Genomic DNA, 23542 nt, shown 5'->3' on the forward strand with positions numbered 1-23542 from the left:
TTGGAACAGAATTTTTAGATACGCAGTAGACAGTTATTTTATCATCCACAAAATGCGTCTGTCTACTCCGTACAGTGTGAAAAGACTAGTGGAAGAAAGCAGTTTTCACTGCGACTGATAATAATCATAGAATAATAGAATCATTCAGGTCGGAAAAGACCCTGGGATCATCGTGTCCAACCATCAACCCCGCTCCACAAAGTTCTCCCCTACACCATATCCCCCAGCACCGCATCTAAACGACTCTTAAACACACTCAGGGATGGTGACTCAGCCACCTCCCTGGGCAGCCTCTTCCAGTGTCTGACCACTCTTTCTGTGAAGAATTGTTTCCTAATGTCCAGTCTAAACCTACCCTGTTGCACCTTGAAGCCATTATTACGATCCCTTCATCAGAAAATGCAGATGCACGAAGCCACCCAAGGAGGGTTTCTGGCGGTGGCCAGTTACTAGCACTAACTTTTCGATGGCACTGCTGTATTTTCAAACTAAACCAACCAACCAAAGAGTAAGCCATGCTATATAGGGTAAGCTGTCACTCTGTGTTTCCTCACCGGTCTCCCGCAGAAGCCCAGCCCCTCCCTTGGGTCAGTGCTAGCTGCACAGAAGTGGCATCTTACATCATCCCTCTTCTCCACGGGGATGGTCCAAGTGCTGAGAAAAAGGCATGAGCTCTGCCCTCTCCTATTCCTCCTACCCACTTGTGTGATACGTATGACCTGGACGAGTGTATCCTCAGCAAGTTCGCTGATGATACCAAACTGGGAGGGCTGGCTGACACTTCAGAGGGCTGTGCCGCCATCCAGTGTGACCTGGACAGGCTGGAGAGCTGGGCAGAGAAGAACCTAATGAGGTTCAACAAGGGCAAGTGTAGGGTCCTGCACCTGGGGAGGAAGAACCCCAGACACCAATATAGGTTAGGGGTGGACCTGCTGGAAAGCACTACTGAGGAGAAGGATCTGGGGGTCCTGGTGCATAGCAAGCTTTCCATGAGCCAGCAATGTGCCCTTGTGGCCAAGAGGGCCAATGGGATCCTGGGCTGCATAGGGAAGAGTGTGGCCCGTAGGTCGAGGGAGGTCATTCTCCCCCTCTACTCCGCACTGGTGAGGCCACAACTGGAATACTGCATCCAGTTCTGGGCTCCCCAGTTCAAGAGAGACAGGGAACTACTGGAGAGAGTCCAGTGTAGGGCAACAAAGATGATGGAGGGGTTGGAGCATCTCCCTTACGAGGAAAGGCTGAGAGAGCTGGGGCTCTTTAGCCTGGAGAAGAGAAGGCTGAGGGGAGACCTTATCTATGTTTACAAGCACCTAAAGGGTGGGTTGAAGGAGGAGGGAGCCAGACTCTTTTCAGTGGTTCCCAGTGACAGGACGAGGGGCAACGGGCACAAGCTGGAACATGGGAAGTTCCATTCAAATATGAGGAAGAACTTCTCTCCGGTGAGGGTGCCAGAGCCCTGGAACAGGCTGCCCAGGGAGGTCGTGGAGTCCCCTTCTCTGGAGATCTTCAAGACCCACCTGGATGCAGTCCTGAGTGATGTGCTCTGGGCAATCCTGCTTTAGCAGGAGAGTTGGACTAGATGATCTCTGACAATTCCAACTCTGACAATTCCATGATCCATATCTTTTTAGATGCTTGCAGCGAGTTTTCTCTTTTTTGCTGTCTAACCAGGCATTAGGAGGCTCTGCTAGTATTACTGATGGATAGGTGAGGGCAAATCTTGGTTAGAAAATAGGCAACCTCAGCTTTGCAGTGTTTGCAGTAACCAGCTCCTGCTCTGATCAGAGAGACAAGACTCTAATTTCTTTTGCCCGTATCTACCACATAACCAGATCTGGGCTGAGAAAGGCTTGTGGGAATTTCCAGACTCAAATTGTCGCACTAGGAGAAGTGCTGGACTTTACGTACCTCTTCAGTGGCAGCCTTTTTAGCAAGCTGTGTTGAAATCAAGGGCCTTAATCTGCAAAGAAGGAAAGAAGAAACGGTGAACATTAGAAAAGTTCCACCACGCACAAGGGTTTGACACAGGGTATTCACTCTCCAAACAGTGAAAGAACTTTGCTAGTGTTATGTCGTGCAACTACGATTTTAAAGATGTAAGATAAAGGGCAGAGAGCCACAGACTCCACAGTAATTAATACACACATTCCCTTGTAAGCGTCTGTCCCAGTTCAGGAAAATAAGAAATGATGTCTGTCAACAAGCAGAGCAACAAAATCTCATCTTAGTCTGCAGCCCCAGCTCAGCCTGAAGGTCTTTGAAATAGGGGGGTTTGTCACATATTACAAAAGTCAAAAGACTCAACTGATTTTTAGAAGAATGCAGAGATGGCAAAAATGAGCCACACTGAATTACCCAGCACCGCTCTGCAACTGCTTCCCTGTATTTGATGATATAATGAGGATACCAGTAACATGATACACACAGGGTATCATAATCATCACAGACGAAATTCTAACCTCCAGCTACAGGCTTCATCATCAAAAACAAGGGGACCCTGCACACCTTGAATAAGAAATGACAGAACTTGAACATAAATGTTTTTAAAAATTCTGCATTAGATTTGAAAAAGATCTGCATATTTTGGGAGAAAAGATGGATCAGTATTACTTTACAGCTAAGGGTTAAATATTGTTCTTCCTGAAACACATTTCATAATGGCCTGTTGTTTCCTTACTGCCACAAAGGCTGTTCTCAATCCATCACTTAAGTGTTGCTTTCTGGTGCTCTCCTCCTCATCTAGATGTATCTAGTCACGAAGAGGATGACTTGCTTTCTACTGAAACAGCTGCTCAGACAGCTCCTCAAGTATGTCTTTTAACTAAGTCTAGGCAAACAACTTAATGAATACCAATTTATGTCTCCAGAGATACAGTCTTTTATGATAAGCAGTACCTTTCTTCTCATTTTTCTATTAGTCATTCCTCCCTGTTAACACACAAATACTGGTTGTTTTCCTACTTGTTTATTTATTTCAAATAATCAGCAGGAGGAAACAAGACCCCAGAGAATGAGCAGGGGAGACTCAGATCATTATCTCTGATGGAGAAGACAATTAACATACAAGATATTGGCTAAGCTCCAAAAAGGTTCAGAAATTGGTCATCTCTGAAATGCTTTGCAAGACCCAAAAGGCATTTTGGCAACCAAAGTTGTCCAAGGTGCCTCCTTACAGTAGATCTAAACAAAAAGAAGCCACAGGAATGGTTCAGGAGCTGTACTGCTGAAGGATTCAGAACACATTGTTCTGCTACAGATACTTCTTGTCACATTTCATAATTATCAAAAATGTCAAGAAAGAGATATTCTTGACCCACATAAACTACCTATTACTTACTAATCCTGGTGGACTTCTGGACTTAGACAGAATGTATCTGAAGGCATGGGCGCGCTCCTCCCTCTGTGTCTGACCTTTTCTAACCTGAATTGCAGAGGTTTCACAGAATCATAGAATAGTTTGGGTTGGAAGGGACCTTTAAAGGTCACCTAGTCCAACCCCCTTGCCATAAGCAGGGACATCTTCAACTAGATCAAGTTGCTCAAAGTGCCATCCAACCTGACCTTGAATGTTTCCAGGGACGAGGCATCTATCACCTCTCTGGACAATCCATTCCAGTGTTTCACCACCCTCATCATATAAAAAAACTTCTTCCTTATTTCCTAAGATTTGCGACTACCTACCTACCGTCAACCGGTGTTTTCCAAAAGCCAACCGGTTTAGATGCCTGCAAACATACGGATGCAGCAATGTCAAAAGGTTATGTAACTGAAGGATGCTAATTACCAAACAGGTTGCATTTCATTGACATGACTGAAAAAAAAAAAAAAAACCCCAACAGGGGTAAGAAATGAAGGACTTTTATTTTAAACCAGTAGTAGTGATTACTGCAATTAACACTGTACCAAAGATAGCACCTATTTCCTCCTGCTACCAAAAGACATCAGACCTCCCTGGAGCACCCTGAAATCTTTCCTCCCCCCAATTAACATCAAGCTGTTGAGTAAGACTCACGAGGTAATCAGAAACTGCTGACATTTCTTTTAGAGCAAATTATACATGTGCTCACACACTGAAGAAAACAATCACAGCTATAGGAAGCGAAGAGTAAACATTCCAGTTCCATTTTAATTAAAATGGTCCCCTAACGAAAATAAAAAGATTCACGCTTATGAAAAGCCTATTTGCAAACTTTAGTGCTAAATCCAAGAGCCCTTCTATACCATTTTTCAGCAGCGAGTGATTCTCACACCCAAACTGAAATTAAAGCTCTATTTCTGTTCCATGATAATCGCTCACAAAGCATACATCTTCACTTCATTACCGGAAATACAGTGCTGCCGTTCGATTTGGGCAATACAGTTTCCCTCTCAGCATCGTATCTAATGCATCCAAAATAAGTGGGTGGGATTCTGCTCCTGCTCTGGCTGTTGGGTACCTGCTGCAGCGCAGACCTGGAGGGATCATTCACCATGTGGGCTGAAGAGCCCAACTCACTGCGCCTTGGTACCTACAAACACTAGCAATGCAAACTGGAAAACGGTAAAACCACCACAAAGAGAGACAAAAAACTTATTTCCCACCTCCCCCCCCAAATAATATCTTTCATTAAAATTACAGAAAAGTTATAAATATATAAAAAGAGAAGTTAATTTCTCTCCCTTAGCTCTCCTTATGCCTACGGAGAACCCTACTATTACTGTACAAAACCATTTAGGAAGGTTTTATAGTGGGGTTTTGTTTTGTTTCTTAAATGTCCCCATGCCCTGACCTCCTTAAACCAGAGCAGCTGCTGCCACACCAGCCATATGGAGCAATAATTTACTGGCTGCCATGGCTACAGATACGGGCTCCTTCTGCTGTCTGGCTGCACCACAGAGGGTGGAAAGAAGTGCCTTCGTGGAAGAGCACGACTGCTTTTGAGGCTGGGAGAGATCTGAGTATTAATGATCAAAAATGCAGCTTGAAAAAAACCAAGTAACTAAAGTATCCTATCCAATTTTTAACGTACATTAATCAACCTCATCTGTAAAAGGCCATCAAGAAGCACACACACACATTGTATGTGAAAAATCCTGTCCATCGAAGACCAGTTTGATTTCAGGGTTGCCAAGTTCCATAAATAACAATAATATGCTGCATTAAGATACGACCCCGGATATGCTAAAGCACCAACAGCCTCTATTGAAAAAGTAGCCCTGTAAGCGGTCTTCCCCAGTGTTTCAGTAGTTGTGCACTATTTATGATGTTTTCTAGTTTGGGTGACTTTCGTTATGAACTTTGCAAATTAATACAGTACCTTGTGGGAGGGAGTAACAAAACAAGCAGCTTTCTGAACAGCAATGGGATTCGTAAAAGGGGAGGGAAAAAAAAAAAAAAAAAAGATTTCACACAGCCCCAAGTGTTATATCCACATTTCAAACTACTTCAAAAATTATGCAGATTTACAAACGCTCATGTCAGCCAACGCACGTAACACTGGAAGGAGAGAATCTTGACATGTTTGTATCAAAAACTAATGGCACGGTACATAGCATCAGAGGCTGCTCCCTGCCGAATCTGCTCCACTCTCAGTTGAGATGTGAATGATAACATCTAGTTTTGTCCTCCAGCTTAAACAATTTAAAAGAAGGTTCAATGTAATAGCTCTTGACAGGGCTGGAGATCACACAGACTGAACTTTCAAAGTGAGCAAATTCTCTGAAAAACAAGCCGGCTGTGACAAACAACTGTTTTTAGTTTGCTTATTATTTAATAACAAAAGATTACACAGCACAGTACATAAAACAGAAAGAGCAGTGCGAGGCAATAAAGCCACCTCCCTTGCATCGGACTGTTCGCCCACCAAAAAGGTTTATGATACCATAACAATCTCCTCAGCGTAATCCTGCAAGCAATTTGGAAACTCACCCAAAGCTCTGTTTCTTACTGAATTTTAATTTAATCCATACGAGTAGGGAACATCTTACTGCTGCTTACCGCCCATACTAATTTTATACGTGGACGATCCCAGAATACACGATGGAAAGCAGAGATACCACGGAGCCCGCCACAGCCACAAGCCTGCAGTGTAATTATGCAGGTCATCTAAGACAAATGCCCATAAAACATATATATAACCATACCACAGGCCTTTCATACGTATGCCACTTCAGTGACAGAAAAAGCTATTGAGAAACCATTTGGCGAGAGACCGGTCATGTTCTCCACGCTGGCTTAGATCCTCCTTCCACCTGAGGCCAGATGGTTTTGCCTCAGGAGGTCAGTTTACCAGACATCTGCGTGAGAAGGAAATTAATATAAATGTTTACCCCACCTAAAAGTGCCCTTTAATTAGGTACTGTCAATGTTATCCTTACCGGAAAGCTGGGAATTACCTCTCTGCAAGGATTTAATGCTCTCGTTGGAAACACAACAGCATCAGGAGATACCAACCCACTGTTCTGCCACTAGGTCAGGACAAAGGGGTGACCCTCCTGGACTTGGAGCACTGCTCTTTTCCAGAGGGAGAAACAGAGACAGCAATTACGACCGGGACCCTGGAGCACTTTGGGGTTTGCGCGTCCAGCTGCGGTCCCACTGCCTTCTACATCTCTTTCTGGCTGAGAGCTGGGTGCTCACAAGAGCCGTTCCCTCCCATAGAAAGGAAGCTGAGGCATGTGGCCAAGGCCGTGGGTGGTTGTGACACTAATGAGTGGCTGCCTGATGCCCTGAGGACAGGGCTGAGGTGCAAGGGTGCACCGTGGCACACCAGAAGAAGTCCAGATACAACCACAGACAACATCACACTCTGCAGAAAGACAAAGCACCTCTGATGCTCACACCTGGAAACCGCATGTGCCTACATGTGAGGCAGGCAGCGATTTTTGGCTTTCTGAAGGCCAGGCTGACCAGCCTTTTGCCCAGCCCAGCTCACCATCAGTCTGAAAGCTCCAGGGAGTTCCCCTGAATCACCTTCCCCAGTGACAGGGCTGCAGAGACCCCAACCAATGCCCAAAAGGCACCAACTGAAGGGCACATCCACACTGCAATGAGCTCGGCTCACCCTGGTGCCGCCAGCTGCACCAATGCGACTGACGGAGGAGCAAGCAGGGTCTGAACCCTGCTAGATGCTACCAGGCACCTGGACAGAAAGACTAAGATAAGTTGAGCAGGGCCTGAACCACCTACTTCAAACTCTGCTCTGACACGCCTGCGTGAACTTCACCAACTCCACCAGCACAGCCAGCCTTTTCCTCCTGCTTCCGAACAAGCAAAGCTACAGAAAGAGCCATTTCACGCAGGAAAAAAAAAAAAGCAAAGACGAAGCGACAACACAAACTAAAGCGAAACGAGAAATTGTTCCCGCTTCTGATTCCCACTCAGCCCTCTTTCATGCCGGATCAGAGAAGCTCTGCTTTCACCAGCGCAGCATCAGACCACGCAGCGCTGAGAACATCCTCAGAGCTGATGAGACCGGCCGCCTTCTAGCAAACGCCCAGGCTTAAGTACCTAGGGACCAAAACTTACAGGGGTAAACTGGCAAAAGTCAAGAATCTCTACCATTCACTAAAAGATATATTTGTCAGTGAGGAATCAAGCACCTACGTCAGTCATCAATATGCTTTTGAAAAGCAGGAACTTTACTAATGTATCGTGAACTTTCATTCTAATGTACTAATGTATCGTGAACTTTAGTTATAATGTACTAATGTATCATGAACTTTAGTTCTAATGTACTAATGTATCGTGAACTTTAGATACATCACAAATACCTATTTCAGGCTTTTCACAGAGGGCCAGAGACCGTGATGTCTGGCTTCAATAACCCAACTCAGAGCGGGCAGTATTTTTTTGCATAGCTGCAGCGCTCATTCCTCCATTAGATGCTGTAAAGTAGCAGCTCGCTGTCCTTTCCACCAACTAAACCAAAAGATTTTCAACAGCAAAAATGAGAAGAATGAAATCTAAGGCCACCTTATTGGGACCAAATGAAATTATGCTACTGCAGCAGATCCAAAACAATCTCTGCAGATATCTGCTTCTAAAGGAAATTGCTGCAGACCATGGGAAATTACAATTGCTCCAGGACAAGAAAGGATGACTGATCTAATATTTCTGGTCGACACACCTTCCTCCTGGGTTTGTCAATAAAGATACCGATGAGCTCATCCCTCCACAGGTCAGAAAAATATTAGTTGAAAATATGCTATTCCTTTCACCATGGAAATTTTTCCAGATGAAATGATGGCAGCAACGCAAATCTGCACCTTGCTGGGAAAAGCTACTTAAAATAAGGAAGCTATGAAGCATTTTAATGAAGGTAAATGAGTAATCACGATGGTCTCAGCTAAGCAAGTCTAATGGCAGTGTCACTTTTAAAATGTGGGCGTGAGACAACTCATGTGGTGACAATCCAAATACGTCTATCTTGTAGTGCAGTCTTTCAAATGGTAACAGTGCAGAATGCATCCGTTATGGCAGAAAGCACCATTAATAGCAGATAAGGCAAATATAAATAATTTTTAAATCACGCTTGGAACTATAGTAACAGAAATGAAATTAAAAAAATTAGATGAACACATTATGATCTCAACAGAAGGATTATGCTATTGAAAAGTTCTCAGCAGTAGCACTGCTGTCTGTTTCTGGTGCAAATATATTTTTCTAGACTCAAACAAGGAGGATTACAGTTATTTGCTTTTGGACAGGTGTTTTGATCAATCTCAAGCTCACAAAAACAGCTAATAAGGCGAAAGATGAGAAGAAAAGCATTTTAGTAATCTGCAGACTCTGAGAACAATCCACTGTGATCTTCTCCATTGACATTACAAGGACAAAAATCATGCTAGGCAAAACATCATCTCACCTCTTCTGCCACCTCTGATAGCATATACCACTGTGTAAATTAAGTTTCTCTCATCCGATTATGCAGCCAAAACTAATATTTCAAAATCCAGGTAACTTTAGATTCATACAAGTAATCCATCAAGGAATAAAGATGGATTACAGATTTTTTTTTTCCCCTTCTGTCTGGTGTATTATACATTAAAGAGCAATTTCACTGCCAGCCATCTGGAAATCAATGTATTCCAAGCTTTATTTTATGATTACCAACATTCCCCTTCGTAACTCATTTCTAATTATAAGCAATAAATCATTCCTTCTTGCTTGTAATTTATAACAGCCAATTAAGGCAAACCTCTTATTTAAATAGCAAATCTAGCTTTAAAACATCACATACTTTGAGGTATGCACAGAACATCTAATCAAGCAGCCGAATGGTGGAACGATGATTTAACGTGGCTTTTGCAGCCACTGAGGAGACAAATGTGGAAGAATCCGCTCTCCCCTGTGCCCCAGGTACACCAGAACTTTTCAAAACCAAAAACACAGGTCTCATCTGTCTGATTTAATACAGAAGAGGCTGGCACGTAGCAATACGTGAGCCAGGACACACCTCAGGGAAGTCTGGTATCAAGGTTTCCTTTTACCGTATCAGGAATAATAAAGAAGCTGTAATAGGAAAAGAAGTTGTAGGGTAGTAAGAAGTTCTGGAGGTTTTCTAATTTCATTTTAGAATTCTAATTTCATTTTTTTTTTCATTTTTTCAGTTTAGTTTTCTAATTTCGTTTTATGTATTAATGGTGAAAGAACGCAGCTCTAAATTTAATATTTAAAAAAACCCAACCAACTCAAGCAGCTTTGCCCGTGCATGGATTTGCGTTTGAGAAATGGACTGGCCTTCTCCTGCCCAGCTGAAGGATGACACCACCACTCATCGCCCCAGAGCTCGCCCTCTCGGCTACTCTCTGTCCTAACAAGGTTTTGCAGGTGTTAGCCTACGGCACAGGGCTTGCCACGAGCACGATACTCGCTCAGATCACTGCCCCCCGTCCCTCATGGCTAGGAGAGGATCAGGCAGAACAAAGAAGTGAGAGAGCCTGGAAAGGAAAGGTGTCACCAAATAAATCCAGATTATTCCTTCAGGGAGAAGTCTTTAATGGTGGCTTCCTACGGCAACTCTTACCAACAGAAGAATAGCAAAGAAATGTAATAGAGGATGTCAGACGAGACCAAACAGGGTGGGTCAAAAAGCACTGGCAAGGACACAGAGGAGTTCTTACTTATATTTGTTCTTCAGTGTAGGTCTGAGTAACAGGCATGTGTGTGCAAACACGAGAGAGAAGCTTCTTATAAATAGCTCTGCTGGGATTTGTCCGTTAGAAAAAAAACTCACTCTTGTCAGAAAAGTATTTGATACAATTTTGGATACAGAATTTATTACATGAGAAACTGATCTCAGGAACGTGGAAGTGGTTCCCGCTGAGATTTTATTCGGTCATCACACAGCTCGAGTCTGTTCCAGCTTCACATCGTGTCATCTGGTAAGCGTTTACAGTAAGAATCAAGGGAACTGGATTTGGAAAAAATCCATCACAACTGACCTAAATCTGATCTGACCTGAATAATCAAACTAACGCCAAATTCAAAAACGGCTAGACAGAAGCAAGGAGAGGGAATTCATCAGCTGCAGGAGTTATCTCATGAGTTTCCTTTCCTCAGCCATACATGAGGGTTACGTACCCCACTTTTTTCTTCCCAAAGAGTGGTGGTGATAGAGGCTTTGTGAGCATCCCCTTGTACCAAAGGAGTCAAAAGCCAAGTCTACAAGCACTGCAGGCTCCACTGCGTTCCCATTCCTTTTCAGACACCATTTGTTCCTCAGAGAGCAGCACTTGGAAGGGCAGAACGGAAGATAGCAATTAAGTAAGAAAATCCAAAGGCAACACCATGGAAGGGCAGTGGAGACCATGTCAGTACCATCTTGGCCGGAATGGTGCTTGGCGTGCGATGGTGCAACAACCACTGAGGTGCGGGTAACGTCATGTTACAGCCACAGCCATGCCAGCCCACCTTACAGCCGCGCGTCATATTCACAACCTGTCTCGTCACCGAGGCTTGCCCGTGTCGCTGCCACAGGGTCTAAGCAGGTTATGCTGCCAGCATCGCTTCGTTCCTAAGAACACATACAGGCACAGCACCACTTAAGCAAACGCATCGCAAGTCTCCATAGATGCATCCTTGTTTATGTGCACCTTGTAGTAACGTGTTCAACGAAGCTTCACCACTTTCAAGACTCCTTATCTTCTTTTTCTGAGAGATCTAAGTATTATATATCAGTCTTCTTAAAACACAAAACCCAAAGACATCTTAACATCTGGTTTACTCTCTCGGCAGCAAGAACAAAACACTCAGAAGAAAACTAAAAAATCGCTGCCTTGATGTCGGTGAAACTTGGGCAATATTTCTGGCAAAAGCTTTGGATGAGGATGCAACAAAAAAGCCCGTACAAAACTGTAAATTGAGGGAGAAACAGACACCAAAGCCTATAAATTTCATTTTGAAAATAAGGCGTCATTCCTATTATGCTTGTGGATGTATATCTTCCCCACATAAAGTTTTAAAAGCTTTATATAAACTACACTTCTAAGCAAGCTTGTAATTAGCTAGGGGCAGGCTTGGCTCTAATTATAACTTGTAGAGACACACATTATGGAAATACTTAGCTAATAACCATAGCAATGCTCTCTTGATGGCTCAAGTCAGGCTGGCATGTGATTGCTGTGTAACCACCTGAGTACTTTCTGTCTTGTGTAAACTGGGTTCCCTAACAGAGCCTGTAGGACCAGTCTGTCAGGTCATCCTCCCAGTGCTACCATACAGGGTATGCCAGGCTTCCCGGCCACGTATGCCGTGACACCCTGCACACCAGCATCTGGCTTCCCGGCTCCTTACAAGTACATTGTGGGATATCTGTTCTCACCTCATCAGGAGATGCTGATACCAAAAGGACTAGGGAACCTGATGGAGAGAGCCAAAATTGTGCCATTTCTGTAACAGATCAGACTGCATCCAGTGCATGAAACGCTCAGATGTCAGCATCCACTGTGAAGATGTATACATCAATCCGTAGAGCCTTTTTCAAAGTTAAAATAAAGTTGGTCCCACCTCCCATCACAAAAAGCCACTGGGATGCTCTGCTAGAAGAATACCCCTCCAAGTCAAAGCTTATGTAAATCTGCAAGTTCGTACAGGTCTCTCACAGCTTCGCATCCAACTTCTACTGACATAAGAAAGGTCCAGAAAGTAGACTTTTACTCCAACCTTGGAAGCTGCTCGCCTGACAATCTCTACTTGGGTATAAGCATGCATGGATGATAAAGTGCAAGAACGGTACAAATCACTGGGAAAATGGGCTTTTACCATCAAATATGACAGAAGTTAAAGGGTACCTTGCTACACAATATGGGCGTTTGCTCACACATACTCTTATGTACCAACAAATCACTGAATCGGGTCGCAGAAGCCTTTCACATTATAAAAAGCCTATCTCCTTCGCAATGCATTTGCTACAGCTAAATGAGTCTAAAAATGCAGCCACATTTTCTTATGGAAAGAAAATTCCAAGTCGAAATGTTAGGAAGGAAAACAAAATTAATGACTGTTTTAAAATCCGTGTACAATATGTGCAAGTCCTTTCAAAAAAGGTGGATGCTACTTCTGATGAGCAGACAACACCATCTTCTCCCATGTCTTGTGTAAGCTCCACGTTGCACGTCCGTAATTAAACTAGGTTAGCTATTGTAGGGGATCCTACACGTACAGCAGACTCAATTAATAGCGGTTTAACACAGCTTAACGCTAGTATTAACAGAGGCAAATTAACCAATAGAAACCTCATTCTAACTGCAGGAGAGATGCCCCTTGCAGCCTCTGGCTCTGGTTTAACTGGATCGAATGGAAAACCTCTCCGGGTGAAGCTGTGCTGCCCACAGCCAGCTGCACGGGGCTGGTAAATGGGGCAGCTCTGCTTGGGCCACCGGTCCCTAATTTGGCTCAGTCAAAACAAGCCAGGTCAGCCTCAGGAGACCTTTGCTAACTAGTACCCTTTGAAATTGTTGGGAGTTTTCAAAATGGGTTAAAGGGCACTTGCAAAAGCAGGTCAGTCGGCAGATCTGAGGGACGGTGAGAAGCGGCTGAGTTCAGCTGGGAAGACGTTTCCTGGACCCTGGCTTACAGCCCACCCGGATGGCTCCTGATGCCTCCTCCCCACCAAGCCCCCACCTGGATGTGTGGAAGGAAGGCTGACCCCAATCTTAAACATTCAGATGGCCAAAACATCTGTAACTGGGAATTAGTCGCTCCTTGTCAGAGCAAAACACAGCAAAACCCATGTGACAAGAGCTGTTGAAAAATCCTTACTCCACCTCATTTTTTTTACCCAACCCTTCCAAGGAATTGTGGCCCCCGGTGCTTAGGTCTTCGGCCATCAAAAATCCATCTTCTGCGAAAGGTCAGTGTAAAATCCAGGCAAGCGATTCCTATTGCTGAACAACGTCCTTTCCTCCGCTTCACTAGTAGCTACAGAAGACGCGTTGAAAAGAAAATTACTGCAGCTATAAGGCTCCGTGCGAAAATTGCTCATGCACATCCTCAACTTTGCGTGCACAAAAATATTGAAAAGCTCTAACGGCTGCGGTCGCCTTTCAGTGCTGCCTTGGACACGTAGAGCTAGGGATGAAATCAGGCCACCTGAGCAGGAGTCACACACACGCTGTGCAAGCTACATTCCTATCACAATTATTAAGATATGGACTGTGAACAGTAAAAGGAGTTCAACTGACCGTAAAATGTGCAAATATTACAATAAATAGATACTTACACCCTGCCTTATTTATACAAAATTCCTCCTTCCCATCGTATCATTCATCTTGTGTCACCATATTCTGTCAAGTTTTTCAGACACAATTTTTGACACACAACAGATTTTAGTATAACTCTAGCGAGAAAAACATGAAACAAACACTATTAATCCCAAGTAAATCCCTACTTCTTTCTTTGTACCTAGGAGAGCTTGCACTCGAACCCCGTCGTGAAATAATAAGTGTACTGAAGAGAAGACAGTGAATTCTCACTGTAGTTTAAAACCTTCTAAATACTAACCTATGTTCGAAGATCATTAAAAAAAATGTACTTTCTGCTTAATCTTCTTTTCAAATTTATTTTGAACTTTAACTCCTCGCACTAAAAATTCACAGAAAATTAACCAATATTCCTACAAGACCTGAGCTACTTAAAGTTAAGTGCTGAGAAGTATTGTGGGACTCGGTATGTAGGGACCCTTTCTAGGCTTTGTGCCCCACCAAAGCGAAAGGGCTCCCTGCCGAACACAAAGAGAAGGCTGTTTGGGCTGAAGTCACAACTTCAAAGAACAGTAGCACAAAATTTGCCAACTCAACTTGGCCATTCAAGCAAATGTCAACTGAAACAAAAGCACACCAAGGAAAGTTGTTACCCAATGCCACGCTGGGAAAATAATGCAAATTCGTATCGATGATCAACTTAGTTTTAACTGAGTCTAATGAGCAACTTTGCTTTTGTTCTTTTTCATCACCACGCTCGTTTTTGCTGTCTAACTTTGAAAAGGCATTTCTGAGGCATCAGTTAAGAAAAAAACCTCTAAATCAAAAAAAACAGTGACACCCTCCCCCCCCGCCCCTTTTTTTAAGAATCATCAGACTCAAATGCATGAAGTTTAGATTCTTACATTCTGTACTTGGTCAAAATATGCAGCAAATGCCTACGAAGTGCTTGGCCCCAGTGAGACAACAGCCTGCACAGACTCACTTGTAATACATGTCTGCCTTTCAGCTGTTTAATCTCCATACGCTGTATTTCCTTTATCAGCGCTGCAGCATCATTCCAGTTTGCCTTAGTTTTTCTTTTTTTTTTTTTTGTCTACAAAGTATCGTGGGAACATCGATACTTGGCAACCTAACACTAGAGGTTTTAGCATGACACCACAGATCTCCATGCTACTTTGCTCAGTTGGTTAGTAAAATGTTACGGCAAATAAATAGATGCATAAAGTACTTTTTTTTTTTTTTGTAATGCAATGTAAGTGCCATATGGTAATGTAAACACTTTTCACTGTGCATATTTTTATGGAAAAAGCTTTTCAGAGTAAACTGTTTTAAAGGAACTGAATCAAATTTAAACATGTGCACGATAGTCTTACATTTGGGAACTAGTTTGGTAGCAATTTATGACCCTTTGACGTGAACTTTTCCAGTTTTTCTTAGAGCAAGAATGTATTCGTTCAGAAATGTAAGGTTTTTCCTGGCCTCAATGGGGAAATTACGGCTGAAGCTCCTCTAAGGTTCTTGTTACCTCTAGGTTTCCGAGTATCGATAACTTATTTGAAGATCTTAAAAGATGAACAAGAAAGCAGCACAAGCCTCTGATTTCTTCATAAACAAAATCCATGCTTCCACCATCAACCCACTTTACACAAAGGTGCTAGAACCAATTACCAATAATGGCAAAAGCTGATCCGCCTGGTATCAAACTTATTAACTGCCTCTGCATCTTCCCACTGAATTATGATGTCCGTGCAAGCAATCCAAACATTCAAATTCCCCATCCGTCTCACAGGACAAAAGTGAAAAAATATACTTCAGAAACAGCATACGAGTGATGTGGTAGTTTCACCAAATGGCAGCACCACACAGAGAGCCCTGGAGCAGACTTCTCTCATCTCTTGACAAAAGAAATACGGAGAAGTCATTGAGAGAGCGCTACCCCAGCCGTCGCACCCTGGGCTCCTGGCCCATCAGTCCTCCTGGTGGCACAACAGGCATGCTTGGCAAAACCACATTGGAACAGCCCTCCCTCATCTGCCATACATCGATCCCTGCCATACCACCACAGCCCCCATCAACAGCTGACAGCATGTCATGCACGTTAGCTCAGACACAAAATTATGCCTACAGGGTGTTACAGCTCCCAGGAAGCTCAGGAGTTTGGTACCACCAAAACCCTTCCTGTAGGCATCACCTAAACGATTTGTTCAAAATGATGCGGGAGATGCCAGGCTGATCACAGAATCACAGAATATTTTTGCTTGGATGGGACCTTTGAAATCATCGAGTCCAACCAACAAAAAAAACCCAAAAAACAACAACAACAACAAAACCACCAAAAACAACAACAACAACAAAACACCACCAAAAAATCCCAGAACACCAAACACCAAAACCAAACCATAACAAACACCCACACCCCACACCCACCCACAGACACAAACCAACAATCTCGGGCACTACAGCATGCCCTGAAGTGCCACGTCTACACGTTTCTTAAATACCTCCAGGGATGGCGACTCCACCACCTCCCTGGGCAGGCTGTTCCAGTGCCTGACCACCCTCTCAGTAAAGTCATTCTTCCTAATATCTAATCTAAACCTCCCCTGCCCCAACTTCAGACCATTTCCTCTGGTCCTGTCATTATTCCCTTGGGAGAAGAGGCCAACACCCACCTCTCTACACCCTCCTTTCAGGGAGTTGTACAGGGCAATGAGGTCTCCCCTCAGCCTCCTCTTCTCCAAACTAAACATGCCCAGTTCCCTCAGCCTCTCCTCGTATGACTTGTTCTCCAGACCCCTCACCAGCTTGGTGGCTCTCCTCTGGACACGCTCCAGCAGCTCAATGTCCTTCCTGTAGTGAGGGGCCCAGAACTGAACACAGCACTTGAGGCGAGGCCTCACCAGGATGCTGACGCCTGACCCACTGAACCTGGCTCCATCCTCCTCTCATCTTCCAGTAGTCAAAAGAGGACTCTGTTGGACTCTCCCCAGCTTTAGCACCAGCGTGTCAGACCCAACCAAAGCCGATTGCTCCCAAGCACCGATACTCACCTTGGCCACTAAGCAAGTCCAGATGTGTACTCTTTTGCACAACCAGCATTTTTGCTGATCAACTTTTGCTTTCCCTCCATGTGCGCACTTCGACACCACAGTTTAAATAAGACGATGCACAAGCCTCTCCCATTTTTCAAAGGGTAACAAAATGGTAAGTTGGGTAGGTGTCTTTAGGAGGAAGAGCTAAAAAGTTAAGACTCCAACATGTCAGACTGCAACACAAAGTTGGCTTCAGTTCTGACATAAATAGCGTGCAAGCCTCACATTTATTAAAAACAGATGAAACAAGTCCCAATTCTTTTTGAATAGCAGAACTCTTGAAGAGACCTGGTGGAGTTTAGCACAGCGGGAGTTTTAGTTGTCTATCACCACACGTTTAAACACTTGAGGACTTTGCAATAAATGCTAAATTCAATTCACCATCAAAAGACAAAATCCATGTTCTATCTGCCAAAACCTTTAGCAGCCTAAACAGAAAATGTCAAAATTGATTTTCAGCAACGGTACATAAATAAAAAACAATATTTTAAAGTCTTCAGGGAATAGATAGATAGATAAACAGCGTGACAGACAGATAGATTTATTGCTATAGGTAATGTCTTAGTCCTCCTAAGCAAAAATCAGGCTTCAAATGGATTGATACAGCTAAACAGATTAAGAAAAAAAACCCAACTAATGAGTAATTTTATTTTTAAATTCTCTGGAAGTCAGAACCATCAGCCTTGAGGTATAAAGTCAACACTTTTTTTTTCCTAAAGCACTACTGTTTTATTTGCATTAAGGTTAAAGAGCTTCTCCCTCCTTGACTGGTGTCAGATATAATAAACCAAAAACATTTGAAAGGAGAGAGAAAACCCACCCTGAGGTGTAAAACAGCAAAAGTGCTGGTTTGGAGGCTCTTTTACTCCCTCTTCATTTCTTTGACGAAGTCATAAATTACCTTTGGGCTCACTTCAGACCCACAGAACCGCTGTTCGGGGTAAGTCTGCAGAGCCCCCCAAAATCCTAAGCCTCCTCGCACCTCGGCTGGCTCCAGCTCTCACTGGCCAGGAGATGCATGTTTTGTGGGAGGAAGCAGGGCTGGTGTACTCGCAGATCCTCTCTTCTCTCTAAATTCAGCAGGATTTTTAATACTCCCGATTTCGACAGTGCAGTGAAATACAGAGAAAAGGAAAGGCAAGCCAGTGTCCATAACCTCTCAAGGTTGACTGCAAGCATTTACCAAACATATGATACTGGCAAGCAGCGGTGGGTGCTGAGCTGATAAGCTGTCTGCTGTGCTTACAGACAGGCTTCCACGTTTAAAAGGACTGAGAAATAAGCAACTTCATAACACCACAGTGTTATACACACAACAGTTTTTATACTGTATTTTTGTACCACTTTTTGAGAAGTATCGGTAAAGAGTTTGCTTTTTTTATATATATATAAAAACTATATAAGGGAATTAACGCTAATATTAGGACGAGGAGTTTGAATAATCAGGCTCTGCAAAATGCAGTCCTACTAAGCAGCAGGCCGGACCACTTTCAAAATTACCAAGTAACCTGTTTTCATATAACCTTTTTGACATGAACGACTGACTTGCATCCAGGATCACAGTAAATCAAATTTTAGTTTCCCTTTCTGCCTGCAGCACTAAAAAAAATGGTGAAAGTAACCATTCCCACTTCAAACAGCAAAACGCCTATGAGAACGGCAACTGGAGTGGGGCAATACGTTGCTGAAGATTTGTTTCTTTAAGGCTAAACCCGCTTTAACAAGGTCAACAGAAGGAACAGTGGAGAGAGGTGAAGACAATTCCCCTTTGCACTAGGGCGGCTGCTGCAGCTCCCAGGCATTCCAACCCCACCACAGCCTGGAGCTTTCGGCTGCCTCCCACCCCAAGGAGCCTGTGGCTGGTAAACTCCTGCAGGAGAAACAATCCAGCCCTGATTATTTACAAACTTCTTTTAAGATGTTTTCAAAACCTACTGCACTTCAGCTTGTGTTATTAGTTAAGAAAAAGTCTGAGGGCGCCGATCCCCACACACGGAGATGAAACTGCGCCAGCCCAGCGTTCTCCTCTCGCCCATTACTGACTGGGATGTGCAGCACCCTCTGGTTTGACACGGTTTAAGTTCACCTCTAGCTACAGAGTCACGGAATCACCGAATTGTCAGAGTTGGAAGGGACCTCTAGAGATCATCTAGTCCTACTCCCCTGCTAAAGCAGGGTTGCCCAGAGCACATCACCCAGGACTGCATCCAGATGGGTCTTGAAGATCTCCAGAGAAGGGGACTCCACGACCTCCCTGGGCAGCCTGTTCCAGGGCTCTGCCACCCTCACCGGAGAGAAGTTCTTCCTCATATTTGAATGGAACTTCCCGTGTTCCAGCTTGTGCCCGTTGCCCCTCGTCCTGTCACTGGGAACCACTGAAAAGAGTCTGGCTCCATCCTCCTTCAACCCACCCTTTAGGTACCTGTAAACATAGATAAGGTCTCCCCTCAGCCTTCTCTTCTCCAGGATAAAGAGCCCCAGCTCTCTCAGCCTTTCCTCGTAAGGGAGATGCTCCAACCCCTCCATCCTCTTAGTTGCCCTACGCTGGACTCTCTCCAGTAGTTCCCTGTCTCTCTTGAACTGGGGAGCCCAGAACTGGACGCAGTATTCCAGTTGTGGCCTCACCAGTGCGGAGTAGAGGGGGAGAATGACCTCCCTCGACCTACGGGCCACACTCTTCCCTATGCAGCCCAGGATCCCATTGGCCCTCTTGGCCACAAGGGCACATTGCTGGCTCATGGGAAGTTTGCTATGCACCAGGACCCCCAGATCCTTCTCCTCAGTAGTGCTTTCCAGCAGATCCACCCCTAACCTATATTGGTGCCTGGGGTTCTTCCTCCCCAGGTGCAGGACCATACATTTGCCCTTGTTGAACCAGAGAACCCACAGGAGTGAGTAAATGCTTCACTATCACCATTTATCTCTTTTTTCAAGTCTATGAGTGCCTTAAGGAACAAATTCAGACTTAATCTAATCAGATACAGCTCCAAAAAGAGACGAAGATCTTCTTATGTCGCTTCAGTATTTGGCCCTCAACCTGTATTTTGACTGCGCTGTCTTCAAACATGGCACTCAACCTTACTGCCACCGAGACATTCCTTCTGCTGTCCCACTGAAATTAGCCTTTTCCTTGGTTGCAGTCTAGTTCTGCCAAGCCATATGCTGCTGTTTCCCTCATCCATGCTCGAAACGCTCGCAAGCTCACGTATGCGGAGGCTCCCATCATCAGACTACAGATAGCATTTCAGCATTTCCTCCAGACCATCACCATTCTGTTGCTGGAATCACCCTAATGACTCCAACTGTCTCATCCACAGAAGGGAATGGTTCTCCAAGACAGGCCGAACACGCTTCTCCAAAGCGTGGCCCAAATTGGTCCTTTTGTAGAGCCTCATATCTAATTTGCTGTCCACTATCTCTCCATCTCTTTCAGCCTTATGGCTTTTACAGCTTCTGCTCCTGTGTATGTCTGCATTTCAGATTATATTTCCTTGGATGCATTAGCCTGGATTTTTTCCAAGATGCTCTTTTTTATTTCCTGCTCTCAGATATATATATATATTTTTTTTTTCTTAGGGCACTGCTTTGCACGGCTGTTTTCAGTCTTCTTTGCTGTATGACTCATTTTATTGTCTCCTGCAGATGTCATTAGCACAGTTCTCCATCTCATTATGAAGCAGGACTGGATTTCACACACTGTTCGAGCTTTCCACAAAATAATTTCTTGCTAGTTAGCCCTGTTCTCACTGTTTGCTTGGGCAGCCATGGTATTCCTCAAAAGGAAAGATCTTGGGGTAAGAGAATCTAAATAGTCCAAGTTTCCTGAAGTGCTACAAGGAAAATGCTAATGGTGTATCGAGAAGCAGGGTATGTTAACACCATTAGCTCCTGGAAGATTGTAGTTTTTCCCATGACCTGTTTTGTTAGGTATTTGAAGGTAACTCCTGCCAGGAACAGATGGTGTTCAAGCAGACAACTGGCAAGGGATCTACAAGAGTGCACGGAGATGGTGGTGTGCGTAAGTCTGGCCAGTTATCCGAAAACCGGTATGAATACAAGAGCAGATGCCAAAAGGCATTGTTTCTGTAAGAAAACATAGTTAAGTAGGACAAATAAACCTGTAGGTGAGGAAATTCAAGAAACTTTCTGATGGAAGGATGGTGCCTTGTATATTAGCAGCTCCCTTTTTGAAGCGTTTGTATCAAATAGCCTACGGATGGTTGGAAGTGAGTAACACTTTGACACGGGCCCGTACAAAAGAATATGATAATGATCTTTCACAGATGTGATGGCACAATTAAAACAGCAGACAAGAGAAGCACTTTTTGAGAAACATGTAAAAACAAACAAATCTCAATCCTCCACAAAATGCCTTCAAAGTGGTTGAATAAATTTCTTCCAGATTTTTACTCCAATATTATTCTACTTAAGACCAAAAAAAAAGGATAACATAGGAGACCTTCAAATGAATTACACTATACATTATGTATGTGTTTCAGATAATCCCTGCTAACTGTCCAAAAACATTTCATTTTCAGAAATTGCATACTCCTCCAGCATAAACATTACTAATGTGAAAGATAAAACCAGAAGGGAACCATCACCTTTCTAATGCTAAATATTGCACAAGCAGCTACCATCTATGTAATCTTAATGCTGCCTCAACACAATTTCCAAAATCGAATACAAAATTGAGAATAAATTGTTAGGAGATTACTCTTCAAGAGAACGATTGCCAGTAATCTCCTAATAAGACCTGTCACTTTGACCTTCATGCATATTTTTTTAGCACCTTCGCTTGCTGCAATGTTTGTGTGAATCTAAGTGCGATGAGGAGCCCATTCCAGAAGAAGTCCCTTGTGCATTACGCCTCAACAAACCACAAGCTTGAAATATCCATGGAACCGTTTGAAATATTTATGGCCACCAAGGTCAAGCCCTGGAGATCCTGGACAGAAATCTATCATGATCTGAGAAATGGAAACATTTCTTTCCAATTCACCCCCCCACAAAAAAAGTAGGTTTAACAAAGGCTTCAAAGTGTTGTTTTAAGCAAACCCTGCAGATACGGGGAAACATATAGAATATGTTTTCTCTGTCCACAACCCACCTCTCTGCACCACACAGATAACATTAATTTTTATAATGTCCCCTATAAAATCTAAATGTAAGGGGGGCTTAACCACAAGATTTCACGCCTTTATTTTGAATTACTGTATTTGTGGGGAGCAGAGGATGCTGCAGGTGGGGGAGCCAGAGGCAGCATTACAATTCCAAGTGCCAAATGCTGCAGCAGAAAAGCCCCATAAAGCTGTTTAACAAAAATAGCCCCGACACACTATTAGTCACCAGGGAACGGTAGGGCCAGAGCAGCTGCTGCACTTCAGATCGAGGTGTAATTCATGGTCCTGTTGTAGGAGCTCCACTAATGTCCTGAGGTTTCATCACCCATTGCGCACCAGCTTCATATTTCTCTCATATCAGCGCATCTATCTACCATTTAACGGACATATACGCAACTCCACATTTTGGAACACCACAATTAAATTAGAACTCATTTTTTGCCCCTTAAGCATCCCTCCTTGGTACATGATGGTCTTGGTAAGGGTATCTTAAGCATGGTCAAATGGTTTTGATTACGATATGACATCTTCATAATTGAGTAATTCAGGGAAAGTTCTAGCTTTCTGTAGGTACCATTTCGAAAATAGTTGCTGGCTCTGTTCCTCCCACTTAAAACAGCAACGTGTTCCTTCTCATTCTAACCAACAACTGAATGCTACAGTAGAGCTACAAAGCCCACAAAATGATACTTGCACAACTATTAAATAAAAGTTTGCTGCGATCAAGGCAATAATTAAAAACCATTAAAAACAAGTCATGGGCTGACCCAGCATCAGTCTCAACCCTTGCAGGCAATGAGAACTGTCACTAAAAGTGACAATTTTCTGGCTCATCAGGACACTGGCAAAAAAAAAGGCCCCAAGAAATCTTGTAATTTTTTTAACAAGATCCCAGTCTCTCTCACAAGTGAGGTTTTCGACTGCCAGATGGTCGATAGGAATGCTAATGGAAAGAGTTGAAGCTGAAATAAATCTGCCACTTTTAATCAATCACAGACAACTGTGTCATCAATAAGCAACTCGTGTTATGACAAACTCCCTTTGGTTCGCTACAAGCAAAGTTGGTAAAACGCATCACACCTCCGTATTCATTGCCAATATTGGACAACTTTAACTGGCAATTTTGAGGGTTAAAATTATTCTTTCCCTAGCAATGCTGTTATTTTGGATTCACTCTGAAAAATTGCTCAAAAGAACAACAGTTCAGTGTTATAAGCTATTTAGATAGTAGCTCGGTTGGGGAAAAAAAAGGCCACCAATCCTCCCCCCAAAACTCAAAAAATCCTCTAAAATAAGCTACTGCATAATAGAAATTCACTCCTTATTTTCAAGTCTTTGCCTACACACACAATGTGCGCTCTCCACAGCAGGGAAAAGACAATTATAAAAGGATAACTATGCGACAGGATGACTGACAGTCCATCCATCTCTCTCTCTCACTCCACTCCAGTCCCTCCAAACGTCTGGGGACCACGAAATCCAACACAGGTAGAAGTCACTAAAATAACTAAGTTCCTATGCGCTTTGTGGAAATCAGAAGTAGGAAGAAAAGACCCAAAAGAGCTCCACCACTGAAGGGGAAGGAGTTGACCACATCCCACGCAGGCACCAGCTGACCAACAGCTACGTGCCTCGCACCAG

At 43.7% G+C, this 23542-nt stretch overlaps 1 protein-coding gene across 3 annotated transcripts in view; it reads right to left on the reverse strand.

Moving 5' to 3' along the window:
• BRF1 (BRF1 general transcription factor IIIB subunit) overlaps positions 1–23542 on the reverse strand; it is a 196333-nt gene that overhangs the window by 4773 nt on the left and 168018 nt on the right. For all 3 annotated transcript variants that reach the window (XM_074149749.1, XM_074149751.1, XM_074149752.1), the window contains one exon: positions 1909–1960. In XM_074149749.1, the coding sequence (XP_074005850.1) occupies positions 1909–1960 (52 nt within the window). The remainder of the gene's footprint in view (positions 1–1908; positions 1961–23542) is intronic.

Source organism: Numenius arquata, chromosome 6 (genome assembly GCF_964106895.1).
Source record: "Numenius arquata chromosome 6, bNumArq3.hap1.1, whole genome shotgun sequence".
NCBI lineage: Eukaryota > Metazoa > Chordata > Aves > Charadriiformes > Scolopacidae > Numenius > Numenius arquata.